General features: G+C 45.4%; 1 protein-coding gene across 1 annotated transcript in view; it reads left to right on the forward strand.

The window, feature by feature from the left end:
• TNN (tenascin N) overlaps nt 1-21,736 on the forward strand; it is a 62,745-nt gene that overhangs the window by 27,826 nt on the left and 13,183 nt on the right. The window contains exons 8-18 of the mRNA XM_072830715.1: nt 1,324-1,587; nt 2,257-2,520; nt 5,076-5,339; nt 6,951-7,214; nt 7,884-8,147; nt 8,817-9,080; nt 10,451-10,714; nt 13,704-13,967; nt 16,468-16,598; nt 17,638-17,770; nt 18,194-18,345. Coding sequence (XP_072686816.1) covers nt 1,324-1,587; nt 2,257-2,520; nt 5,076-5,339; nt 6,951-7,214; nt 7,884-8,147; nt 8,817-9,080; nt 10,451-10,714; nt 13,704-13,967; nt 16,468-16,598; nt 17,638-17,770; nt 18,194-18,345 — 2,528 coding nt within the window. The remainder of the gene's footprint in view (nt 1-1,323; nt 1,588-2,256; nt 2,521-5,075; nt 5,340-6,950; nt 7,215-7,883; nt 8,148-8,816; nt 9,081-10,450; nt 10,715-13,703; nt 13,968-16,467; nt 16,599-17,637; nt 17,771-18,193; nt 18,346-21,736) is intronic.

The following is a 21,736-nucleotide window of genomic DNA, read 5'->3' on the forward strand; positions in this document are numbered from 1 at the left end:
CTGTGGAACTATAGGAATCAGAAAAAAAAGGGTACATACCAGAGACTGGAATGAGAGAGTGGGATCATGGCAGGCAGTAGGAAGAGGTGACACCTGAGCAGGGTCTAGACAGATGGGTGGGTGCTCATTAGCAGTGGGAGAAGCATGTGCAAAGTGTTAAGGTATAAGAATAGGACAGGTTGGTTTTCTGTCTTATCTCAATATGCAATTATCTTATAACCTTGTGTGGTGTTGATGGTGGACAGGTTTATGAGAATGGAGTAGTGAAGGATGAGAATGCTAGAGTGCAAGTCCTCCATATATGTCCTCTGTCTCTAGTGTTTTCTGAACTCTGTGCTCTCCAAGGCAAGTTGTCTCCCTTGGCTGTGCGCTCCACCCACCTGGCGTGGTTGTGCATGTCCAGCTATGGAGCACAGGTTGGAAATGCAGTTGCTGTCACAGAAAGCTCAGCCATTTGAGGAGGTGGTTTTCGAAACAGGAATATGAAGGCATGCTAATTGTGCACCACCACTACTTGGATTTCCAACTCGAGGGGTTCACATTTTAAGGAAAAAAGGGTATTTCATGCCTCAAATGACACTCATAATAACAAAGAGCTTATATTTAAGCATTTACCAAGTGAAAATCTCATTTGCGATTTGCCATAACCTGTGAGATGGGTACTGCTCTTTCCTTCTTCGTGGAGGTGAAGGGACAGAGACTTAAGTTATATAGTCTGCCCAAGTTAGCAACTAGGAAATGGTGGAGCCCAGATTCCAACCCAATTTCAACTGCATAGAAACCCAGACAGATTCTGCAAGCAGGATTATTTTTATCCGCCCAGACCTCACATACCATCAATTTAAGTCTTCCGGTTCTCTGGCCACAGACATAATGTTTTATATGGAAAGAACTGACAGCTCCTACTTCCAGGATATTTTTCTTCCCAAAGAAAATATTAGAGCCTATGCAGAGATTTGTTGATGTATAATTGCTTTCAGGTATGAGGAGTCAGGAACTGAAAGAGTGTATTATATAAATCCAGGGCAAAGGAGAAATTTGTATATGAAGACCATTTTTTAAAAAAATCCAAAGCCTACTTGTGGGTAAAGTTTATAGAGCTGAGACTATTTTGGCTTTGTCTAAAAACTCTACATATCATTAAGTGATATAAGCTCATTCTTGGAATTTCAGACCACTTGCTTAATTAAACCCTTATGTTCTCCCAATCACTGGCATAAAAGACTCTGAAATTTGTTGAGATCATCATTTTGTCTGTGTATATGCTGGCCTTTTAGGAACTAGAGAGTTGGTAAATGCTACATTCTTTCATCTCTCTTTAAGAAATTGACAGCCCAACAAACCTGGCCACTGACCGGGTGACAGAGGACACAGCCACCATCTCCTGGGACCCGGTGCAAGCGGTCATCGACAAGTACATGGTGCACTATACGTCTGCTGATGGGGACACAAGGGAGGTTCCAGTGGGGAAGGAGCAGAGAAGCACTGTCCTGACGGGCCTGAGGCCAGGTGTAGAGTACACGGTCCAGGTGTGGGCCCAGAAGGGGGCCCGGGAGAGCAAGAAGGCTGACACCAAGGCCCCAACAGGTAACAAGAAAAAGATGGTCAATCAGAGTTGAATTTTGAGTGTGTGGATTCTGAGTGTGCCTAGAGCCAAAGATGTGGCCTGACATGAGAGACCTTGCAAAGAAAGTCCTAAAGAGCAAAAAAGACAGTGAGTTCCAGTAGTGATCTCCGTGAGCTGGTAGCTGGTAGCTGTCACTGCCTGATGCTGGTGAGCGGCTCACCATACCACTCAGTCCACTGGAAGGGAGAAGTAAAGTTGTGCAGTGGCCGTGTGTTCAGTGGACTCAGCAAAGATGTTTATAGGCTCTGACCATTCAAGTGCTTGTGATAATCCTCTTAGAATGATTGCTCATGAAGTAGCCCTTGATAAAAGGATAAATTGGGTACCCTGAACGTTGTGGCAGATGTTCAGTGATTGATTTGATGTGCCTAATGTTGCTAAACAAAGATGTCATTCCTCCCACATTTTAGGGAGCTGAAAGCCAAGAAAGTATGTTAAGTTTACAATGAGTGGTCTTTTGAAATTGGGGACCGGGGGTTACCCTGTCCCTTGGCCACTAGCAGATTCTGGATGGGAATACCATTGCCTTGTGCTAAGAGAGTTCTAGAAGATAAAAGTGACAGTGATGGGGTGGTGGGCATCCCTCCCATGGCTTCAAAGCTTAGGCTTTTCCAAATATTTTTTAAAAGAAATTGACAGCCCCAAAAACCTGGTGACTGACCGGGTGACAGAGGACACAGCCACCATCTCCTGGGACCCGGTGCAAGCGGTCATCGACAAGTACATGGTGCGCTACACGTCTGCTGATGGGGACACCAGGGAGGTTCCAGTGGGGAAGGAGCAGAGAAGCACCGTCCTGACGGGCCTGAGGCCAGGTGTGGAGTACACGGTCCAGGTGTGGGCTCAGAAGGGGGCCCGGGAGAGTAAGAAGGCTGACACCAAGGCCCCAACAGGTAAGAGGGCATGCGTCACCACTGTGTTGCTGCTGAACTCATGGTCCATTTCAGTTGGTTTTCCTTCTGTGACCTTGGCAGAATGAGAGGTTTCAGGGAAATGCAGGTTGGTGTCCTTGCAGAGTCCACTGTGTCCCCCTTACTTCTATTTCATGGCTTCTCTTAGAATGCATAGCTCGTCTTGTCTCCAGCGTAGGTCTTTAAAAACTGATCTTATTCCTCACATTCCTTTGTTCTCTGCATGTGCATCTTCTGTGTTGTTAACATGCTGATTGCTTTACCTGGTGAGGAGTAAATGTGATTGAAAGCAAGAGGGCTTGCCCTGGGGGAGGGAGCCTAACTGTAAATCCAAACCTACTTTGCTTTCCCTCCTCCCCTGTTTAAACCCTTTCTGTGGAGCTTGTTTTTTGTTTCTGCCCTTTTGGATGAATGGTTTAGGCAGAAATAATGAGAGTGTTTTGTTAGCTAAAAATAAGCAATATCTGATCACTTTAATCCCCAATATGTATCATTTTAGTAATTAAAATATCTCTATCAATACTTCATTTAAAGTTCAAGCTTCTCCACTCCACTAGCTCAGGCCCTTGGCAGGCTAAGTGCCCGCCATTTGAAAGGGGTGTGTTCGGCTCCTCTTTGCTTTCCCTTCTGGTGCTTAGACCCCTTCCTTCCAGCATACTAACTGAGATTTTTTGACCCATTTATGTTTGGCACAACTTGGAGAGAGGAGAGGAGGAGAGCTAAGGGGTCTTACTTGACCATAACTGTCACAGCTGCCCTGGGCCTGCTGTTGGGCCTGCTGTGTGTTAAAGCTAACGTGTCCCCTCATGGAGCACTTCTGCATGTTCTTCAGAGACCTTCTTACACTCCAGTCCTTCATTGTAATGATCCTGTTGCAGATGCATCTCTCCTGCTAGTCACTTGCTCCCTTTCGTCCTGTCTGCACATGTGGGGTGCACTCCAGTGCCTTTCTGGTTGGGCCCACCTCATCCCTCTGGGTGAGCCTCTTGGACAGCTTCTAAAACAATCCGAAGTGGGCTCTTCTTTCCCTGGCCCACATCTGGCCCACAGGGAGCATGCATGCACCCTTTGTTCTTTCAACCAGATGTTCAGTTCTTTTGCAGTGCTGCAGCGTCTCACCGATCTGCATCAGAGCAAATGGCCATTTTCTCACCTCTTAGATATTTTAGGCACATGTCAGACACCAGCCCACAGTGGTTCCCAAGCTGTGGGCAGTGTTTCTCAATCTTGGGACTATTGGAATTTTTGGCTGGATAATTCTCTGTTGCCAGAGTCCGTCTTGTGCACTGTAGGCTGTTTAACAGCATTCCTGGCCTCTACCCATTAAGCACCAGGAGCCTCCCTATCCCACACTGAATTGTGACAACAAAGTTGGTCTTGAGACATTGCCAATCATTCCTGGTCAAGAACATTTGCTCCAGGGTATGCATAACCAGGTCTGTGAGGGATGCCATTGCAATTGCTTACTCGAGGTTCGGGTTTCCACCCATGAAGTTCACAGTATAACTCTGCCTAAAGAAATCCACTCTTGAAGTCCCATCTCTTTGGCCTCCCCAACCTATGAAAGGGATGGTTGGTCAGCTAAGGGCCACAAGACTGTTGACCCTGCCTTGGCTGTGGGCTCTCAGGTTGGAATGTAGATACCAGTTTTCTTGGGGGTCATAACTCAAACCAAGATAAGAGAATCCTGCTTGAACATACTGTTGCACATCTGTGACAGGACTTAGAAGCAAGGATTTTAGGGAAATGACTTTTGCAATGAACTATTTGGAACAAAGACATGCTATTATTTTCTTGGTGACTATATTTTTGAACACCTTCTCTGTGCATAGTATGGAGGAGCATAATCATCATTCATAAAATATCAACAAAGTTATATCATTAATAATAACTTATGGTCATTGGGCACCTACTCTGTGCCAAAAATTGTCATAAAGGGCATATTATTATTATTTTTTTAAAGGGCATATTATTAACTCATTTGATGTATAACAAGTCTCCGGGGTATACACTAACATCTTCCTCTGCCTCTTCTTTCTACAGACACTAATATTCAATATTTTCAATGTCTCTTTTTATACTTTTTTGTCTGGGTTTTCAGATGACAGTGAGATATGTACAATAACTATTGGTCCTGTTTTATAAATGTAGAGAAGTGAGGTGACTTACCCAAGGTCATGAGACCAATTAGTAATTTATGAAATTAGATGTATATATGGAACATTAGCACTCAAAGGAACTTTAAAGGCTGTCCAACCTAAACCCCAGATTCATACATGATGAGACTGAGGCCCAACCAGAAGCAGCTGAGATGTGCAGAGCCATAGATTTTCTGACTCTGGACTTAGTTCTCTACCTTCCTGTGCTGGCTCCTTGAGGATCTAAGAGTTCAATCATGGAGGGAGGGTGTATGTCCATGAAACAACTGAAAACTGACATAGGAGATGGGAAAAACAGAAGAACAGGAAATTGCCTCCTTCCAAGCAACATAGTCTAATCTTTGGTGCTTGTTTGGTGCCCTTTAACTTTGCTTTCAGACATTGACAGCCCAACAAACCTGGTGACTGACCGGGTGACAGAGAACACAGCCACCATCTCCTGGGACCCAGTGCAAGCAATCATTGACAAGTACATGGTGCGCTATACATCTGCTGATGGGGACACGAAGGAGGTTCCAGTGGGGAAGGAGGAGAGCAGTACTGTCCTGACGGGCCTAAGGCCAGGTGTGGAGTACACAGTCCAGGTGTGGGCCAAGAAGGGGGCCCAGGAGAGCAAAAAGGCCGACACCAAGGCCCCAACAGGTAATGGAGCATTGTTTTTTGAGAATGTAAAACCAAAACCTATGGCTGGTCAAGTTTTATTTTCTTCATTTGATACTGGCAGATTAGATGATTTATGGAAGGACAAGATGGTGTCCCTTCTTAAGAGACTGCACAGACCACCCTTCACCTCCCTTTTACATGTTATCTGAAACTAAGGAGCCCACCTTCAACTCATGAGAGAGAGTGAGGGGAAGGGCAGAGGGAGAGGAAGAGAATTTCAAGTAGACCAAACGTTCAGCATGGAGCCTGATGTGGGGCTCCATCTCACCACCCTGAGTTCAGGACCTGAGCTGAAATCAAGAGTCAGACACTTAACCAACTGAGCCACCTAGGGGCCCCTTCTCATTTTTTAAAGAACAGATTTATTGAAATAAAATTTACTCTCTATAAAATGTATTCTCTTAAAGCATATACTTCAATGGTTTTTAGTATATTTAAAGTTATGGAACTATTACTAGTATCTAGTATCTATTACTAATTCAGAAGATTTTCATTACTGAAGATTTCTGAAAGGAAATCCCTGGCCCATAGCAGTCCCTCCCCATCCCTACTTCCCCCAGCCCTAGGAAACTACTACTTTTTATCTCTATAAGAGTTCCTGGTTCTGACATTTCATATAAAAGGATCTATACAACATGCGGCCTTTTGAGACTGGCTTTATTAACTACATGGAATATTTTCAAGGTTTATCCATGTTGTAGCATGTGTCAGCACTTTATTTTCTTGCCAAATAATATCCCATTGTATGGATGTAATACATTGTGTTTATCTATTTGTAACTTGAGCATTTGGGTTGTTTCTGTTTTTTGACTATAGTGAATAGGGATACTATGAGCATTTGTGCTCAGATTTTTGTGTGGACATTTTTTAGGATTTATGCCTATGAGTGGAATTGCTAGGTCATATGGTAACTCTGTGTTTAGCTTTTTGAGGAATGACCAAATTGTTTCCAGAGTTGTGGCACCATTTATCATACCCACCAACAATGAATAAGGGTTGTATTCCTCATTTACTTGGTCCTCAGAGGCATTTGGTGACATGGGTTGAGCAGGGATAAATATCCCCATTTTATAGTTGAGAAAACTCAAATGCAGAGAGGTGAATAAATTTTTATAAGATATGAAATTAGTTGATGATTCATGAAGTCAGATTTGTAGAATATTCGTGGAATATTATGGTACCTTAGTATCTATATAGTAAGGCCCACATTTTATAAAGAAGGAACCCAGGCTCAGCTAGAGGCAGTAGAGCCACCTGTCCAGGGCCACAGCTGGCTGAAGACAGAGCTGGGCCTAGACCCCTGGACTGTTGGCTCTGCTCAGGGCTTTTCCTGCACCTCTGTTCTACATATCTGGGCTGGAACTTGAACTTTGCTCTTCTGACTCTGGATACTAGTGCTCATTCTACTGTCTTGTGCTGCTTCCTTGAGGATCCAAGAGTCTAGCCATGGAGAGAGGGTCTACATCCATGAAATTACTGAAAACTGACATAGGAGATAGGAAAAACAGAAGAACAGGAAACTGCCTCCCTCCAAGCAACATGATCTAATTCTAGGTGCTTGTTAATGGTGCACTTTAACCTTGCTTTCAGACATTGACAGCCCAACAAACCTGGCCACTGACCGGGTAACAGAGGACACGGCCACCATCTCCTGGACTCCCGTGCAGGCCGTCATCGACAAGTACATGGTGCGCTATACGTCTGCTGATGGGGACACAAGGGAGGTTCCAGTGGGGAAGGAGCAGAGCAGCACTGTCCTGACAGGCCTGAGGCCAGGTGTGGAGTACACAGTCCAGGTGTGGGCCCAGAAGGGGGCCCGGGAGAGCAAGAAGGCTGACACCAAGGCCCCAACAGGTAACAAGAAAAAGATGGTCAATCAGAGTTGAATTTTGAGTGTGTGGATTCTGAGTGTGCCTAGAGCCAAAGATGTGGCCTGACATGAGAGACCTTGCAAAGAAAGTCCTAAAGAGCAAAAAAGACAGTGAGTTCCAGTAGTGATCTCCGTGAGCTGGTAGCTGGTAGCTGTCACTGCCTGATGCTGGTGAGCGGCTCACCATACCACTCAGTCCACTGGAAGGGAGAAGTAAAGTTGTGCAGTGGCCGTGTGTTCAGTGGACTCAGCAAAGATGTTTATAGGCTCTGACCATTCAAGTGCTTGTGATAATCCTCTTAGAATGATTGCTCATGAAGTAGCCCTTGATAAAAGGATAAATTGGGTACCCTGAACGTTGTGGCAGATGTTCAGTGATTGATTTGATGTGCCTAATGTTGCTAAACAAAGATGTCATTCCTCCCACATTTTAGGGAGCTGAAAGCCAAGAAAGTATGTTAAGTTTACAATGAGTGGTCTTTTGAAATTGGGGACCGGGGGTTACCCTGTCCCTTGGCCACCAGCAGATTCTGGATGGGAATACCATTGCCTTGTGCTAAGAGAGTTCTAGAAGATAAAAGTGACAGTGATGGGGTGGTGGGCATCCCTCCCATGGCTTCAAAGCTTAGGCTTTTCCAAATATTTTTTAAAAGAAATTGACAGCCCCAAAAACCTGGTGACTGACCGGGTGACAGAGGACACAGCCACCGTCTCCTGGGACCCAGTGCAGGCCATCATCGACAAGTACATGGTGCGCTACACGTCTGCTGATGGGGACACCAGGGAGGTTCCAGTGGGGAAGGAGCAGAGAAGCACTGTCCTGACGGGCCTGAGGCCAGGTGTAGAGTACACGGTCCAGGTGTGGGCCCAGAAGGGGGCCCGGGAGAGCAAGAAGGCTGACACCAAGGCCCCAACAGGTAACAAGAAAAAGATGGTCAATCAGAGTTGAATTTTGAGTGTGTGGATTCTGAGTGTGCCTAGAGCCAAAGATGTGGCCTGACATGAGAGACCTTGCAAAGAAAGTCCTAAAGAGCAAAAAAGACAGTGAGTTCCAGTAGTGATCTCCGTGAGCTGGTAGCTGGTAGCTGTCACTGCCTGATGCTGGTGAGCGGCTCACCATACCACTCAGTCCACTGGAAGGGAGAAGTAAAGTTGTGCAGTGGCCGTGTGTTCAGTGGACTCAGCAAAGATGTTTATAGGCTCTGACCATTCAAGTGCTTGTGATAATCCTCTTAGAATGATTGCTCATGAAGTAGCCCTTGATAAAAGGATAAATTGGGTACCCTGAACGTTGTGGCAGATGTTCAGTGATTGATTTGATGTGCCTAATGTTGCTAAACAAAGATGTCATTCCTCCCACATTTTAGGGAGCTGAAAGCCAAGAAAGTATGTTAAGTTTACAATGAGTGGTCTTTTGAAATTGGGGACCGGGGGTTACCCTGTCCCTTGGCCACCAGCAGATTCTGGATGGGAATACCATTGCCTTGTGCTAAGAGAGTTCTAGAAGATAAAAGTGACAGTGATGGGGTGGTGGGCATCCCTCCCATGGCTTCAAAGCTTAGGCTTTTCCAAATATTTTTTAAAAGAAATTGACAGCCCCAAAAACCTGGTGACTGACCGGGTGACAGAGGACACAGCCACCATCTCCTGGGACCCGGTGCAAGCGGTCATCGACAAGTACATGGTGCGCTACACGTCTGCTGATGGGGACACCAGGGAGGTTCCAGTGGGGAAGGAGCAGAGAAGCACCGTCCTGATGGGCCTGAGGCCAGGTGTGGAGTACACGGTCCAGGTGTGGGCTCAGAAGGGGGCCCGGGAGAGTAAGAAGGCTGACACCAAGGCCCCAACAGGTAATGGAGCATTGTTCTTTGAGAATGTAAAACCTAAACCTATGGCTGATCAAATTTGATTTCTTGCTTTGACACTAGCAGACTAGATGATTTATGGAGGAGCAAGATAGTGTCCCCTCATAAGTGACTGCACACACTGTCCCTTACCTCCCTTTAACTGGTTTCCTCACAAGTCAGGTCTTGTGGCAGTTTCAAGCTACAATTTTGCCATAATTGGATGGTCATGCCCGGGGACTCCTTATCTGAGTGCATGAATATTTCATTGTGGGCAGTGTTAAGGGTCTCTCACCATGTTTTCAGTAGGAACAGAAAATGAAAGTTAAATGTTAGTATTAATAATAATATGTTGAAAATTCAACTTTGAAAAATAGACTTTATGTCTACCAGAGCAAGTAGACATATGTGTGTGCTTTAGCATGAATGAATCATGATGATTCTGGTTTTAAGGGTAAGGATAACTTCTATGTTTTATTCTAATTTTATTGTGAAAGAGCTGTATGGCTATATTTCTGTAGTGATTTAACCAGCAAAGCAGCACTACAAGCAAATCTACAATATGTAAAGCATATTAAAACTGATTTTTAATTTGGCTGATTCATTTAACAAGGTGTACTGAGCATTTACCATGTGCTCTGTTCTCTATGAGGCTGTGGGAACTCCAGAGGAATGGGAGATGGCCCTCTTCCTCTGTGAGCTGACATTTGCATCTGGCTATTAGAATCATCTTCTATGAAATCAGAAGTCTTCATTGACATGATGTTAGAAACAAAATTATTGCTGCTTGTGAGCATGGATTGTGTCTTCTTTAACCCTACACACTACCTAACACCATGCCTTGTACGTGGAAGGAGTTTGACATATGCTTACTAAATAAATAATGGAATTTGTTTTATTTATTTATTTATTTATTTATTTATTTATTTATTTATTTATTTATTTTTAAAGATTTTATTTATTTATTTATTCATGAAAGACTGAGAGACAGAGAGAGCCAGAAACAAAGGCAGAGGGAGAAGCAGGCTCCATGCACCGGGAGCCCGATGTGGGATTCGATCCCGGGTCTCCAGGATCGCGCCCTGGGCCAAAGGCAGGCGCCAAACCGCTGCGCCACCCAGGGATCCCTGGAATTTGTTTTATTAAACCCTTGGTGGAGGTAATAGTTAGATTTGCAGATTTTGGTTTACTGTGCTTTCTTCCTGAGGAGCCAAAGTCTGTCTGGGGAGAGAAGATGTACCTCATGAAGTAGTTAGAGGATAGGTGATAGAGAAACCATAAAACATGAAAGGGTCCCACCCCAAGCAAAATGACCATGAGGTCCTGTACTCTGGGGCCTATTAATAGTGCATGTTGATCAGTACTTTTCTTTTTAGACATTGATGGCCCCAAAAACCTGGTGACCAACCAGGTGACAGAGAACACGGCCACCATCTCCTGGGACCCGGTGCAGGCCATCATCGACAAGTACATGGTGCGCTACACATCTGCTGATGGGGACACCAGGGAGGTTCCAGTGGGGAAGGAGCAGAGAAGCACCGTCCTGACGGGCCTGAGGCCAGGTGTGGAGTACATGGTCCAGGTGTGGGCTCAGAAGGGGGCCCGGGAGAGTAAGAAGGCCGACACCAAGGCACCAACAGGTAACAGGACGGAGGAGAAAAGAAACTAAGGTCATCACTTTGGGCTGACCTGCCTCTGCTAGTTATGCCCCTGCTGCTTTTGGGGTTGGTGACTCAGGGACTACTTTAGGAAAGTTGCTGTAAAAAAACTTTATTCCTAAAGAAAAATCCAAGTGCAGTTACGGACTCCATACTGAGCCGTCCTGTGAAGGTCTTAAAATTCTTTTCCCAAGCCTGTTTTAATTGCTGTGCCTCTCAGTGATAACAGATTATAGGGAATAGGGTAAAGCCAATATAAAATTCCTAAAAACACTGGATTAGGAGCCGTTTTGTGACAAGCTGTTTTATGTAGGTTGGTCTTAATAGATGCTATGTAGTTTTGAGGAGCAAGTGTTGCCTTGACAGGTTGGAGCTCTGTGTCTATTTCAGTAGACATCTAAGTTTTGATGAGCATCTTCCAAAAGCCAGACCCGGGAAGCAGTGACAAACAAGACAAATATGATTCCTATTCTCTTAAAGTCCAGTGGGAAAGCTAGACAGTCAACAAGCAAACAAACTTATAACTGTAAACTGTAGTAAGTTTTGTGACAGACATGAACATGGTGCAGGTAGAAAGAATAACAGGGTAGGGATGTTTCTTGGAAGCAAAGCAATATACATTGCTAAGAACGTCCAAATAACATTTGCTTAAATAAGAAAGAAATTTATTCTCGTCTGTGGACTGGCCAGAGGGTAAGTAGGCCAAGGCTGACTGAGGAGCTCCATGGCACAGGAAAGCCAGGCTCCTTCCTTCTTGCTGTTCAGTTATCCCTAGGGAGTGGCCTCCATCTACATGGTCATCCTCCACCCACATTCTGGTAGAGGAAAGGGAAGGGTGTGACTGGAACATTTCACACGTTCTTCACTTCTTCTCACATTCCACTGGCCAGATCCAAGATGCAATGCCAGACTTTACTACAAGAAAGGCTGGTGAATGAGGTCTTCAGCTGGGTGATCATGTGCCTAGCCTACACTTCTGTTATACTGCCCTGTTCAACACAGTAGCCATTAGCCTCATGTGGCTATTTAGACATTAATTAACTAAAAGTAATTAAATGACTTTCAGAGTTGTACTAGACACATTTCAAGCGGTCAGTAGCCACATTGGTTAATGGCCATTGTGTTGGACAGTGCAGGGTATTTCCATCATTACAGAGAGATCCATTGGATAGTATGCTTATGGAATAAGGGGAGAATGAGTATTAGGGAAGACTCACCATTTCTGGCAGAGGGAAGGGGGTGCTTGATAGCTCTAAGCAGAAACAGCTGAGATGCCTGGAGAGCTGTGAGGGGGCTGGTGTTGCTGGGGCAGAGAGGGTGCGAGAGGAAGTGGCTTGGAGTGAGGTGGGAAGGAAGCCAGTCACTCACACAGGACTGCATGGTGTCTGCAATGGAGAGTGTGTTGTATTTATTAGAAGAAGAGCAACATGATGTGGTATGTTTAAAAAAGATTATTCAGGCCACAGTGAGGAGAATTAGTGGAGGACATAACAGGAGTAGCACTAGGAAGGTTAGTGAAGGAAGAGTCCAGTGTAAAATTCCAGCAAGAGGTGGTGACGGCCGTTGGGAAAGAGGACGGGGGGATACCTGGGTACAGGTTTTGGATATATGAATGCCAGTATTTGCTGATGGATGAGATGTGAGGCAGGAAGAAAGGGAATCAGGTATGACCTGTGTTTCTGGCTCTAGCAACATGGAAAGTTGGGGCAACATTTTCTGAGAGGGGAGACTAAGAGATAAATAGGCTCAGGGAGGAATGTTAAAGCTTTTAGACATTTGAACTGGAGAAACTTGTGAAATTCCTTGGTCATTTGAGTGATTTATTTATTGATTCTATAAATATTGGTCAAGTGTCCAGTACCTATGAGGTGCTGTGGTGGATATTCAGTTGCAGATGCAAGCCAGGGGCTCAGGTCTTGGGGAGAAGAGAGCATCGGTTGGTATTCAAAGCCATGGACATGGATGAGGTCACTTAGGGAGAAGTGTAGAGAGAGGAAGAGGGGGCACCGGAGACTCATTTCCAGGTTGCTGACCAAGGGGACAGAGGAAGAGTCAGGCAGTTGGGAGAAAACCAGGGGAGGGTGTAGTCATGGAAGCCAAGAGTGTTTTAAAACAAAGGGAGTGGATCAACTCTACCAAATGCTGCTAAAAGTCCAGTGAGGTGAGGATGACGAGCGTGCATTGGATTTGGCGATTTGAAGTTGGGGGTGACATATATGGGAGGCTTTAATGGTGTGCTTTTAGTGAAAAGTGCCAAACTTCATTGAATGGAAGAGTTGAATGGGAGGGGAAGAGTGAAGGGAAGGTATGAGAAGTCTGTCAGTTAAGGGGTGCAGAGGGGCAGGAGGTCCTACAGCTTGCAGTCTGGGAACGACAGTAGAAGAGGAGCCCAGTGGTGCCAGAGAGCACACAGATGAAAAGGAGCAAAGTCCCTCAGAAGATGCAATTCAGAGCAAAGTAGGGCCTGTCTGGGTTTTAACACAAGGGAACAGCAGGATCTCGGGTAAGTCTTTTTCGCTTCTCTGGGCCTCCCTTCTCTTCCCCTTTTATAAAAGGCAAGAGAGTCAGAAGATCTGACTTCTCACCTCTGAGATTCTTTTTTTTTTTTTTCTTTTCACCTCTGAGATTCTGTGAAGCAAAATAACCAGATACCACAGAGATAATAAGAGGAGATTCTTCAACAGCAATTTGGGCAGCTTATCTTGTTGCTCAGGAGACTTTTATTGTTACTTCTGTGGAAACTAGAGAGTCAGAAAATTTCCATCTTGATGAACTTGACAAAGACCTAATTCCTCCCAGTTGTGATACCCAGTGGTTTATTTCCCTGGAAAATGGAAACCAGGAGCCTTCCACTCTTGTTTTCAATGGAATTATACTGTTATTAAAGATAATTTGGATGGAGAGCTCCTGGTGATGCGGTGGTGGGATGGCCTCTCTCAGTTCTAAAATTTGGCCTTTCCTTTTTAAAAAGAAATTGACAGCCCCCAAAACCTGGTGACCAACCGGGTGACAGAGGACACGGCCACCATCTCCTGGGATCCGGTACGAGCAGTCATCGACAAGTACATGGTGCGCTACACGTCTGCTGATGGGGACACCATGGAGGTTCCAGTGGGGAAGGAGCAGAGCAGCACTGTCCTGACGGGCCTGAGGCCAGGTGTGGAGTACACGGTCCAGGTGTGGGCTCAGAAGGGGGCCCGGGAGAGCAAGAAGGCTGACACCAAGGCCCTGACAGGTACTGGGACTAGAAACCCTGTGCATCCATCAGAACAGTCTTCCTCCATCCCTGGGATGCCGAGGGGACCAGGGAGGGCAGCTGTTTCACCCAAGGCCATTCCCCGGAGTGGTTTCCTCTTTACCTTTCTGAGGTAATAGGCGGGTGTGACAGTTTTGATGAAGAAGAGTGTAGAGGAGACCAAAGCCGTGTGGCTCTTCCAGGTGGTTATGCACAAGTAGCCTCTCTCACCATCCCCTCCACCCTGCCTAGCTCGCAGGCTCTCCACCTAGATGTCAGAACCTGGTTGGCCCCAGCTCCAGTTTGGAGAAGAGAGAGGCAAGGAAGCTCTTCTGCCTCCATCTCCCTCACTGGGGCCCAGGAAGCTCACGGTGCCCACCCTGACATCCTCATCCTGTCTCTTGGAACAGTCTGAGCAAGGCCTGGCTGTCTTCTTTGTGGCCGGCTACACCACGTGTGGCCACCAGAGTTAGATGGCCCTTGGATTTCTTTATCAGTTACAATCAGCAGGGGTTTTTTAATTTAAAAAAGTAAAGTATACCTGTAGTAAAAATTTTCAAACTAAACAAAGGTATGTAGAAAGAAAAACTCTTCTATGCCCCAGACTCCCTAATAGCCAGTGCAGTTCTCTAGAGGCAACCAGTACCTCCCTCCCTCCCTCCCTCCTCCCTCCCTCCCTCTCTCCCTCTCTCCTATTCCCCTGTTCTTTCCTTGTCTGCTCTCTCATTATCTTCTCTTTGCTTCATTCTTGCCATTTTTAAAGACAACAGTGTTAGCATCTTTCTGCTGCACAGAAATTGGAAGTAACCAAGACAGAGCTCTCAAGCCCATAACCAGGGACTTGGTGGGCAGAGCTAGTGGAGACCAGCTTAAGATATTTAAATAGTTAAGGGTTTGCTTAATTTTTGAAATCAGGAAATTCAGTTTTGTGGTGTGATGGAAAGAAGATCCATACCAGATGTTATGCTTTAGAAAGTCAGACCAAGCTGATATTACCGAAACTCAGAATTTGTCAAAACATCTTAATTCAAAACAACAGCTGCCTGATTTCTATTAAAATATTGCAATTCTGTTCTCAGCTGAAATGCTACTGGGTAGAAAATAGCTTGGAGACATCTTTTTTGGGAACTTCTAAATTAAAATCATCTTCTGTGATGATTTTTCAAAATGGAAATTTTCATTCAATATCTTATTTGGTTAAAAAAAAATGAGACATCTGACCAATTAATATGGTGTTGACTAGAATTTTTGCTGAGCTTTAGTTTCCTTGGTCTACAGTATGCACGCACACACCCGTGTATTCAGGGTCAGAGGAAAAAGATCTGCTTTTCCTCTTCTCCTCTCTTCTTCTCTCTTCTCCTCTCTTCTCCTCTCTTCTCCTCTCCTCTCCTCTCTTCTCTCTTCTCTCCTCTTCTCTCCTCTCCTCTCCTCTCCTCCCCTCCCCTCCCCTTCCCTTCCCTCCCCTCTTTTTTCTTTCTTTTCTTTTCTTTTCTTTTCTTTTCTTTTCTTTTCTTTTCTTTTCTTTTCTTTTCTTTTCTTTTCTTTTCTTTTCTTTTCTCTTTTCTTTCCTTCCTTCCTTCCTTCCTTCCTTCCTTCCTTCCTTCCTTCCTCCCTTCCTCCCTTCCTCCCTTTCTCCCTTTCTCTCTCTTTCTCTCCTTTTCACAAGCATCCCACTGCTTCCCTAGGCTTTCTGTACAGCATAAACATCTAAGGCCATATATTTGGTTATGTAACAGATAGAACTTTATATTCCTATGCCAACTTAATGTTTATCACATTCTTCATGTTGGTCAGAATCTCAGCAAATTGAGGGTCATGCTCCCTCACCAGGGCTGTGTGTACAGTCCTGGGAAGTTTCCCAGTGCTAAGCATGGAGAGGCAGGCTGAATGCCTGGAGTTGGATCATCTTTCCAGATAGGTGTTTGCTGAGATCCCTGGTTTCTGGGCTCAGGGCCTTTTCAGACCTGCATTCTCTCAGTATCCCATGCCCCTTTGGGAACCCTGCCATCTCTGAGAACCCCTCTGCTACTCTAGATTGCTCATACCCATCATTCTTGGAGAATCTGCACCCACTCAACCCCTTCCTCTTTAATCCCCTTGTTCTCAGTCGATGTGTGCTTTTGGAAACAAGGGTCATAAGGGGCTGGTGGCAAGGAAGAGCAGACAGGAGGAAACTGTTACTTGCTGGACAGGAGGAAAAGAAATGGGAGGAGAAGTAGGGAGAAAATATGTTGGGGCATCTGGGTGGCTCAGTGGTTGAGCATTTTCCTTTGGCTCAGGTCATGATTCTGGGGTCCTGGACTTGATCAGTCCTGCATCAGGCTCCCCAAAGGGAGCCTGGTTTTACCTCTGCCTACGTCTCTGCCTCTGCCCCTCTCTGTGTCTGTCATGAATAGATAAATAAAATCCTAAAAAAAAAAAATGTTAACACATCAAAAATGATCGTGCCCTCGTTGGAATAATACTTAGTAATCATAATTATCTGGCCTTTTATATACAGACATCGACCCTCCCAAAAACCTTCGTCCATCTGCTATAACACAGTCTGGAGGGGTGTTGACTTGGACATCCCCCTCTGCTCAGATTGATGGCTACATTCTCACCTACCAATTCCCAGATGGCACCATTAAGGTACTGGAAACTTCTTGGTTTTTCCTCTTGGTACCCATGTTCCACCTCTGTATGAAGCAGGTGACTTGGGCCCCCCAGCTTGAATGCCAGTATGATGGTGACCTGCTGAGAAATGAGCTGATCCTTAGTGATCATCTGCTGTGGTAAGGGAGGGTGCTACGCAGTTACTTGTTGACATCATACATGTGGCCTCATTTCATAAGACTAACCTTTGTGCCCGCTCCTAGCTGACCATTGCATATTTGCTGGCCACACATCTGTCCCGTGTTATTTTTTTTTATTGTTTGTCTTTCCCAATTAATATTAGCTCCATGAGGACAAGGACTTTTTGTCTTTTTTATCTATCACTGTATATTGAAAGTGCTTAGAACCTGGCACACAAGAGGTGCTCAGTAAATATTTATTGAATGAATTGATTAACCCTCATTTCAAGAGTTATACCTCCCACCTGGAATCCAAGGGCCAGCACATTTTTGTAAATTGTTCTGATAGAAAATTCTTCTTTCTTCTCAGCAAGAAAGAAGGGAGGAAAGGGAAAAGGAAGGGCGCTTTGATTTATTCATGATCTCAGTGATTGCTTCTGCCAGCTCACCAAGGAAAGTTAGCCCTGTGTTTGTAGAGGAAATAAGATAGGTTCTGAAGGAAGTATTGAGAGGCCACTTCTGGCCTGCTTTGCATATCAGTGGTCACTTTTATTTCCCTTGTTGGCTTGTCAGCCCAGCATTGCCAGCCTTGATGGCTGTAGCTGGTGTCCCAGCATGCATCTGGAGGCTGAGGTTCCCAGGAGACCTGGTGGGGGCTCCCCCAGGGGCAGGACCTGTTGCTGGCTCTCTGCTGGTGCTTCCAGCAGGTTGAATCTCCGTGGCACCAGCCTCCAGGGAAGCTCCTGGGACCCCCTTGGGTGCTACCAAGCCCTCAAAGAAACAAAACATCATCATCTCAGAGAACGTCTGTCCTTAGTACCAGGGAATGCTGTTGACTCACCCCTAGGGCACTGGGGGTGACACACTGACTGTCTACTATCTCCTTTGTTTGGTAGGAGATACAGCTTGGAAGAGGGGATGAGAGGCTCGAGCTGCAAGGCCTTGAGCAGGGCATCACCTACCCTGTCTCCTTGATCGCCTTTAAGGGTGATCGCCGGAGCAGGAGTGTCTCCACCACCCTTTCCACAGGTAAGATGTCTATTAGAACATGGTAGAGGACAAGCATTAGAGGGCCCAGCAAAGTGTCCACGGAGGAGTAGGTGGACAGAGTGATGGATTCCTTTAGAAATGGGGCCCTAGGGATAGAGTTAGGGGTTCAAATGAAGTCCATCTCATGGTAGAAAAAGGGGAGCAGAACAGGATGTTCTTCTGTGGGAGTTGCAGCAGGAAGTGATATGAGCTTGAGCTTATTTCTAGTATATCAGAAGGGTTTGGTGACAGCAGGGTGAATGAGAAACATAAGATCTCACTGAGGAGTTGGAGGAAGCAATGTAGTAGGAGGTTATGAAATAATTTCTAAACAAAATAAAGGATCTCAAAAATAGAAGACAAGCCCCGCTCCTTCTTCCTTGCCCTTCTCCTAACGACACCACCTCTCTGCTGGATTCCTAGTTGGTGCCCGCTTTCCACATCCTTCAGACTGCAGTCAAGTTCAACAGAACAGCAATGTTGTCAGCGGTCTATACACCATCTACCTGCATGGCGACGCCAGCCGGCCCCTGCAGGTGTACTGCGACATGGACACGGATGGAGGCGGCTGGATTGTGAGTCTTTATCCAGGGGAGATAGGAGCTGTGGTGGCTCACCCTTGCTTTCAGAGAGATCCCAGCCTGCCCCCAGCCCACCCTGCTGTAAGAACAGAGCCTGAAGGTGCTTCACACCTGCAAAGGTTAATGGTTGTGGAGCCCATAGGCTTATCAGCATCTAATAATGCCCACTGTGTATGCATCACCTATATTTTCTGCTCTTCCACACTCTGTCATAAACACGACTCTCACACAGAACTTTTCGAGTAAGTGACAGAGGTCATTATTTCTATTTTATAAATAGGTAAGTTGAGGCTCACAGGGAGAAGTGCCTTGGCAGTTTGAAAGAATTAATGACAAAAGCTGGGAGCAGGTTTCAGGACTCCAGCCTTCCAGGTCATTGGTTTTCTCTGAGGGTCCTCTCGACCCATCCAAGATGGAAACACATGACCTCTTTGGGCCTCAGGCCTCCAAACTGAAGCCCTTTGTCTCAGTTCTGCATCCTGTTCCTCAGCTCAGAAGCAAAACTTTAGTTTGAAAGACTAAAGCCTGAAAGAGGGAACCTTGGCAGTGTGCTGGTGGTCTCTCTGCTGTGTGGACACCGCTTTATTCCCTTGGGCCATTGTCTGCTTATACCACATGGCACCTACTTTGATTGCATCACCCTGATCCAATTATATGATGAGCTGCCTTTGAGGGTTGCAATCTGATCCCCTCTCCCCCCACTGCCTTCTCCTGTGCCTGAATGGATAGAGGCTTTCACCATCTCCGAACCAGCATGAGGCCTTACCTGCTGTGCATCCACAGCTCATTGTGGGGAGGAGAAAGCATGAGCTCCCTGTACTCAAACTACATTCATTTACACGTTTGCTCAGGGGCCTGAGAAACCAAAGACACTGGAGCAGCCGCGGATAAAATGGTCCCATCTGAGAAGTAGCAGTGAAGAAAACTTATTGGCACAGCTGCATCTGAAAGGCAGGAACTGGATTGGGTGGGGGAAATTCCTGATTGATTTATAAAAATAACTGAACAGAATATAACATGGGAGGGACTCCCACCTGAGCAGACCCATACGGCTATACCCACTGCTTTTCATCAGAACTCTCCTAAGCATTCAATCTCTTCCAGGCTTGAAGCCACTTTCCTGCCTTGTGCCCATACTTGACCATTGGCAGAAGGTTCATCTCGTCCGGTGTGGCCTTTTTTGAAAGCCAGCCTCCCCTAGGGAAGGAGACGCTTGACTAGGGCAACCTCTAGAAAGATACCTGCCAGTCTGCCTGCCTGGGAATATCCCAGCTTTTTTCACAAATATTTATTGAGTGCCTACTATATGTCAAGCAGTGTTTTATATATTCAAGAGCCAGCAGTGAACCAAACAGACCCAAATCCCTGCCCTCAAGGAGCTTGCCTTCTCCAACCTGCTCACAGACACCGAGGTCAGTTCCAAAAATATTCAAATCACTCTGAGTTCTAACCAACACCAGTCCCTCACCCCCATCCCAAGTCTTGTTTTCTGACCTAGACTCCTTAAGGTGGTACATGAACTGAGATTCTGTAGGGTTCTCTTCAATGCTGTCACAGTCCAGAAAACAAGCAGAATCCTGAAAACTTCTACACCAAATCTTTTACTAATGGTTTCAATGTTTTTGGGCTCCAGAGTCTTTTGCCACTGAGAAATGACCTTAGTACATTGCTCTTTTATTTTTTTTAAAGATTTTATTTATTTATTTATTTATTTATTTATTTATTTATTTATTTATTATTTATTTATTTATTTATTTATTTATTTATTTATTTAAAGAGAGAGCATGAGTGGAAGGAGGGGCAAAGGTAGAGAGAGAATCTTAAGCAGATTCCCTGCTGAGCATAGGGCCCCATGCAGAGCTCGATCTCATGACTCTGAGATCATGACCTGAGCTGAAACCAAGAGTCAGACACTTAACCGGCTGAGCCACCCAGACACCCCAGTACATTGCTCTTTTAAATGGAGCTTCTAAAATCCTGTTAAGGAAATTTTTCTCTATGGAGTGGCACGAACCCAATGTGATGAAGAGGCCAGAAGAACCCAACTCTGAGGTAATTGATGCCGCAGGGGGCAGACCAGACTGAGGACCATATGGGAATATTTAAGGGCCTCAAGCCTTTCCATCTTTGTTTTCCATCTTGCAAATCTTAAGGACTACATTAGAAGTTCTTTCCACAGGCATTTAAATGACATTTTCATTTTTTCCTCCCCATGGAATCAGGACATTGAGTAAGTTCTAGAGTGCAGTGACAGCTCTAGAGTGTAGAACTCTGCTGCCTTGAGGCATACCTGCTAAGGGGCTTCTGTTACTCCACACAATTCATATAAGGTGTTTGCACTGCATTGAATGGGAATGGGCTAGATTCTGAGGGAGTCAAATCAGTCTGCTTGATCAAGATGTACAAATGATCATGGTGGGTCACTTCATTTGGAATCTGAAATAATAACATACAAACTAACGTTTATTGAGATATAATAATAACTTATTATATCTGCATGTGCCAGTCTCTGGCCTTCCCACTTTTATGATTTATCAGGATTAGTGATCTTGCTAAAGCCTTGATTTAAGAGCCTGACAAATGGGCTATTAACATCTTGATCTAGTCCAGAAAAACAGGGCTTGTCAAGGTTAACTAACTTGCCCAAGGACATTCCTAATAAGTGCAGAGCTGGGTCTCAATAGTGATGCAGAGAGCAACAAACCATTGTTCACAGTTTTCCTAGCTGAGTTGAAGATTATAAAAAAAAAAAAAAAATCAGGGAGGGATGCCTGGTTGGCTCAGTCAGTTAATCGCCCAACTCTGTTTCGGCTCAGGTCATGATCTTGGGATCCTGGGACCGAACCCTGCATCATGTGCTGTGCTCAGCTTCTCTGCCCCTCTCTCTTTCTCTCTCCCTCTGCCCCTCCCACTGCCCGTGCTCCCTCTCTAAAATAAACCCATCTTTAAAAAAAATCAGGGGGACAAACCCCTATCATTGATTGGAGATTGCCTTTGTAAAGTGCTTGTCCCAGGAGGGCAGGATCAGATCTGAGGCTGACCTTGCACCATAACTAATTATGTTAGTGGGAATGTGATAGGACTCGATGTACAAGGAACCAAACATCCGTACGGCGGCGTGTACCCTGGGATTCCACCGTCGATGGCAAAGGAAGAGTCCTGGGGAAGGGACTGGAGTGGGCAGCATGCTAGGAAATGAACAGTTAGCCCCAGAATCTTAAATGACTTTTGGAATATAGACTCAGTAAAGCTGGCATTTTCAAACTTTCTGATGAAAAGATGAGGAGATCCGTGTTTTAGCCTTGCATCGGCCACTAAAGAATCAGCTGATTATTATTTAATCTGGCTAATCGCTTTTCTGCACTTTCACATCTGTAAAATGGCA

This window comes from Canis lupus, chromosome 6, assembly GCF_048164855.1.
Source record: "Canis lupus baileyi chromosome 6, mCanLup2.hap1, whole genome shotgun sequence".
NCBI lineage: Eukaryota > Metazoa > Chordata > Mammalia > Carnivora > Canidae > Canis > Canis lupus.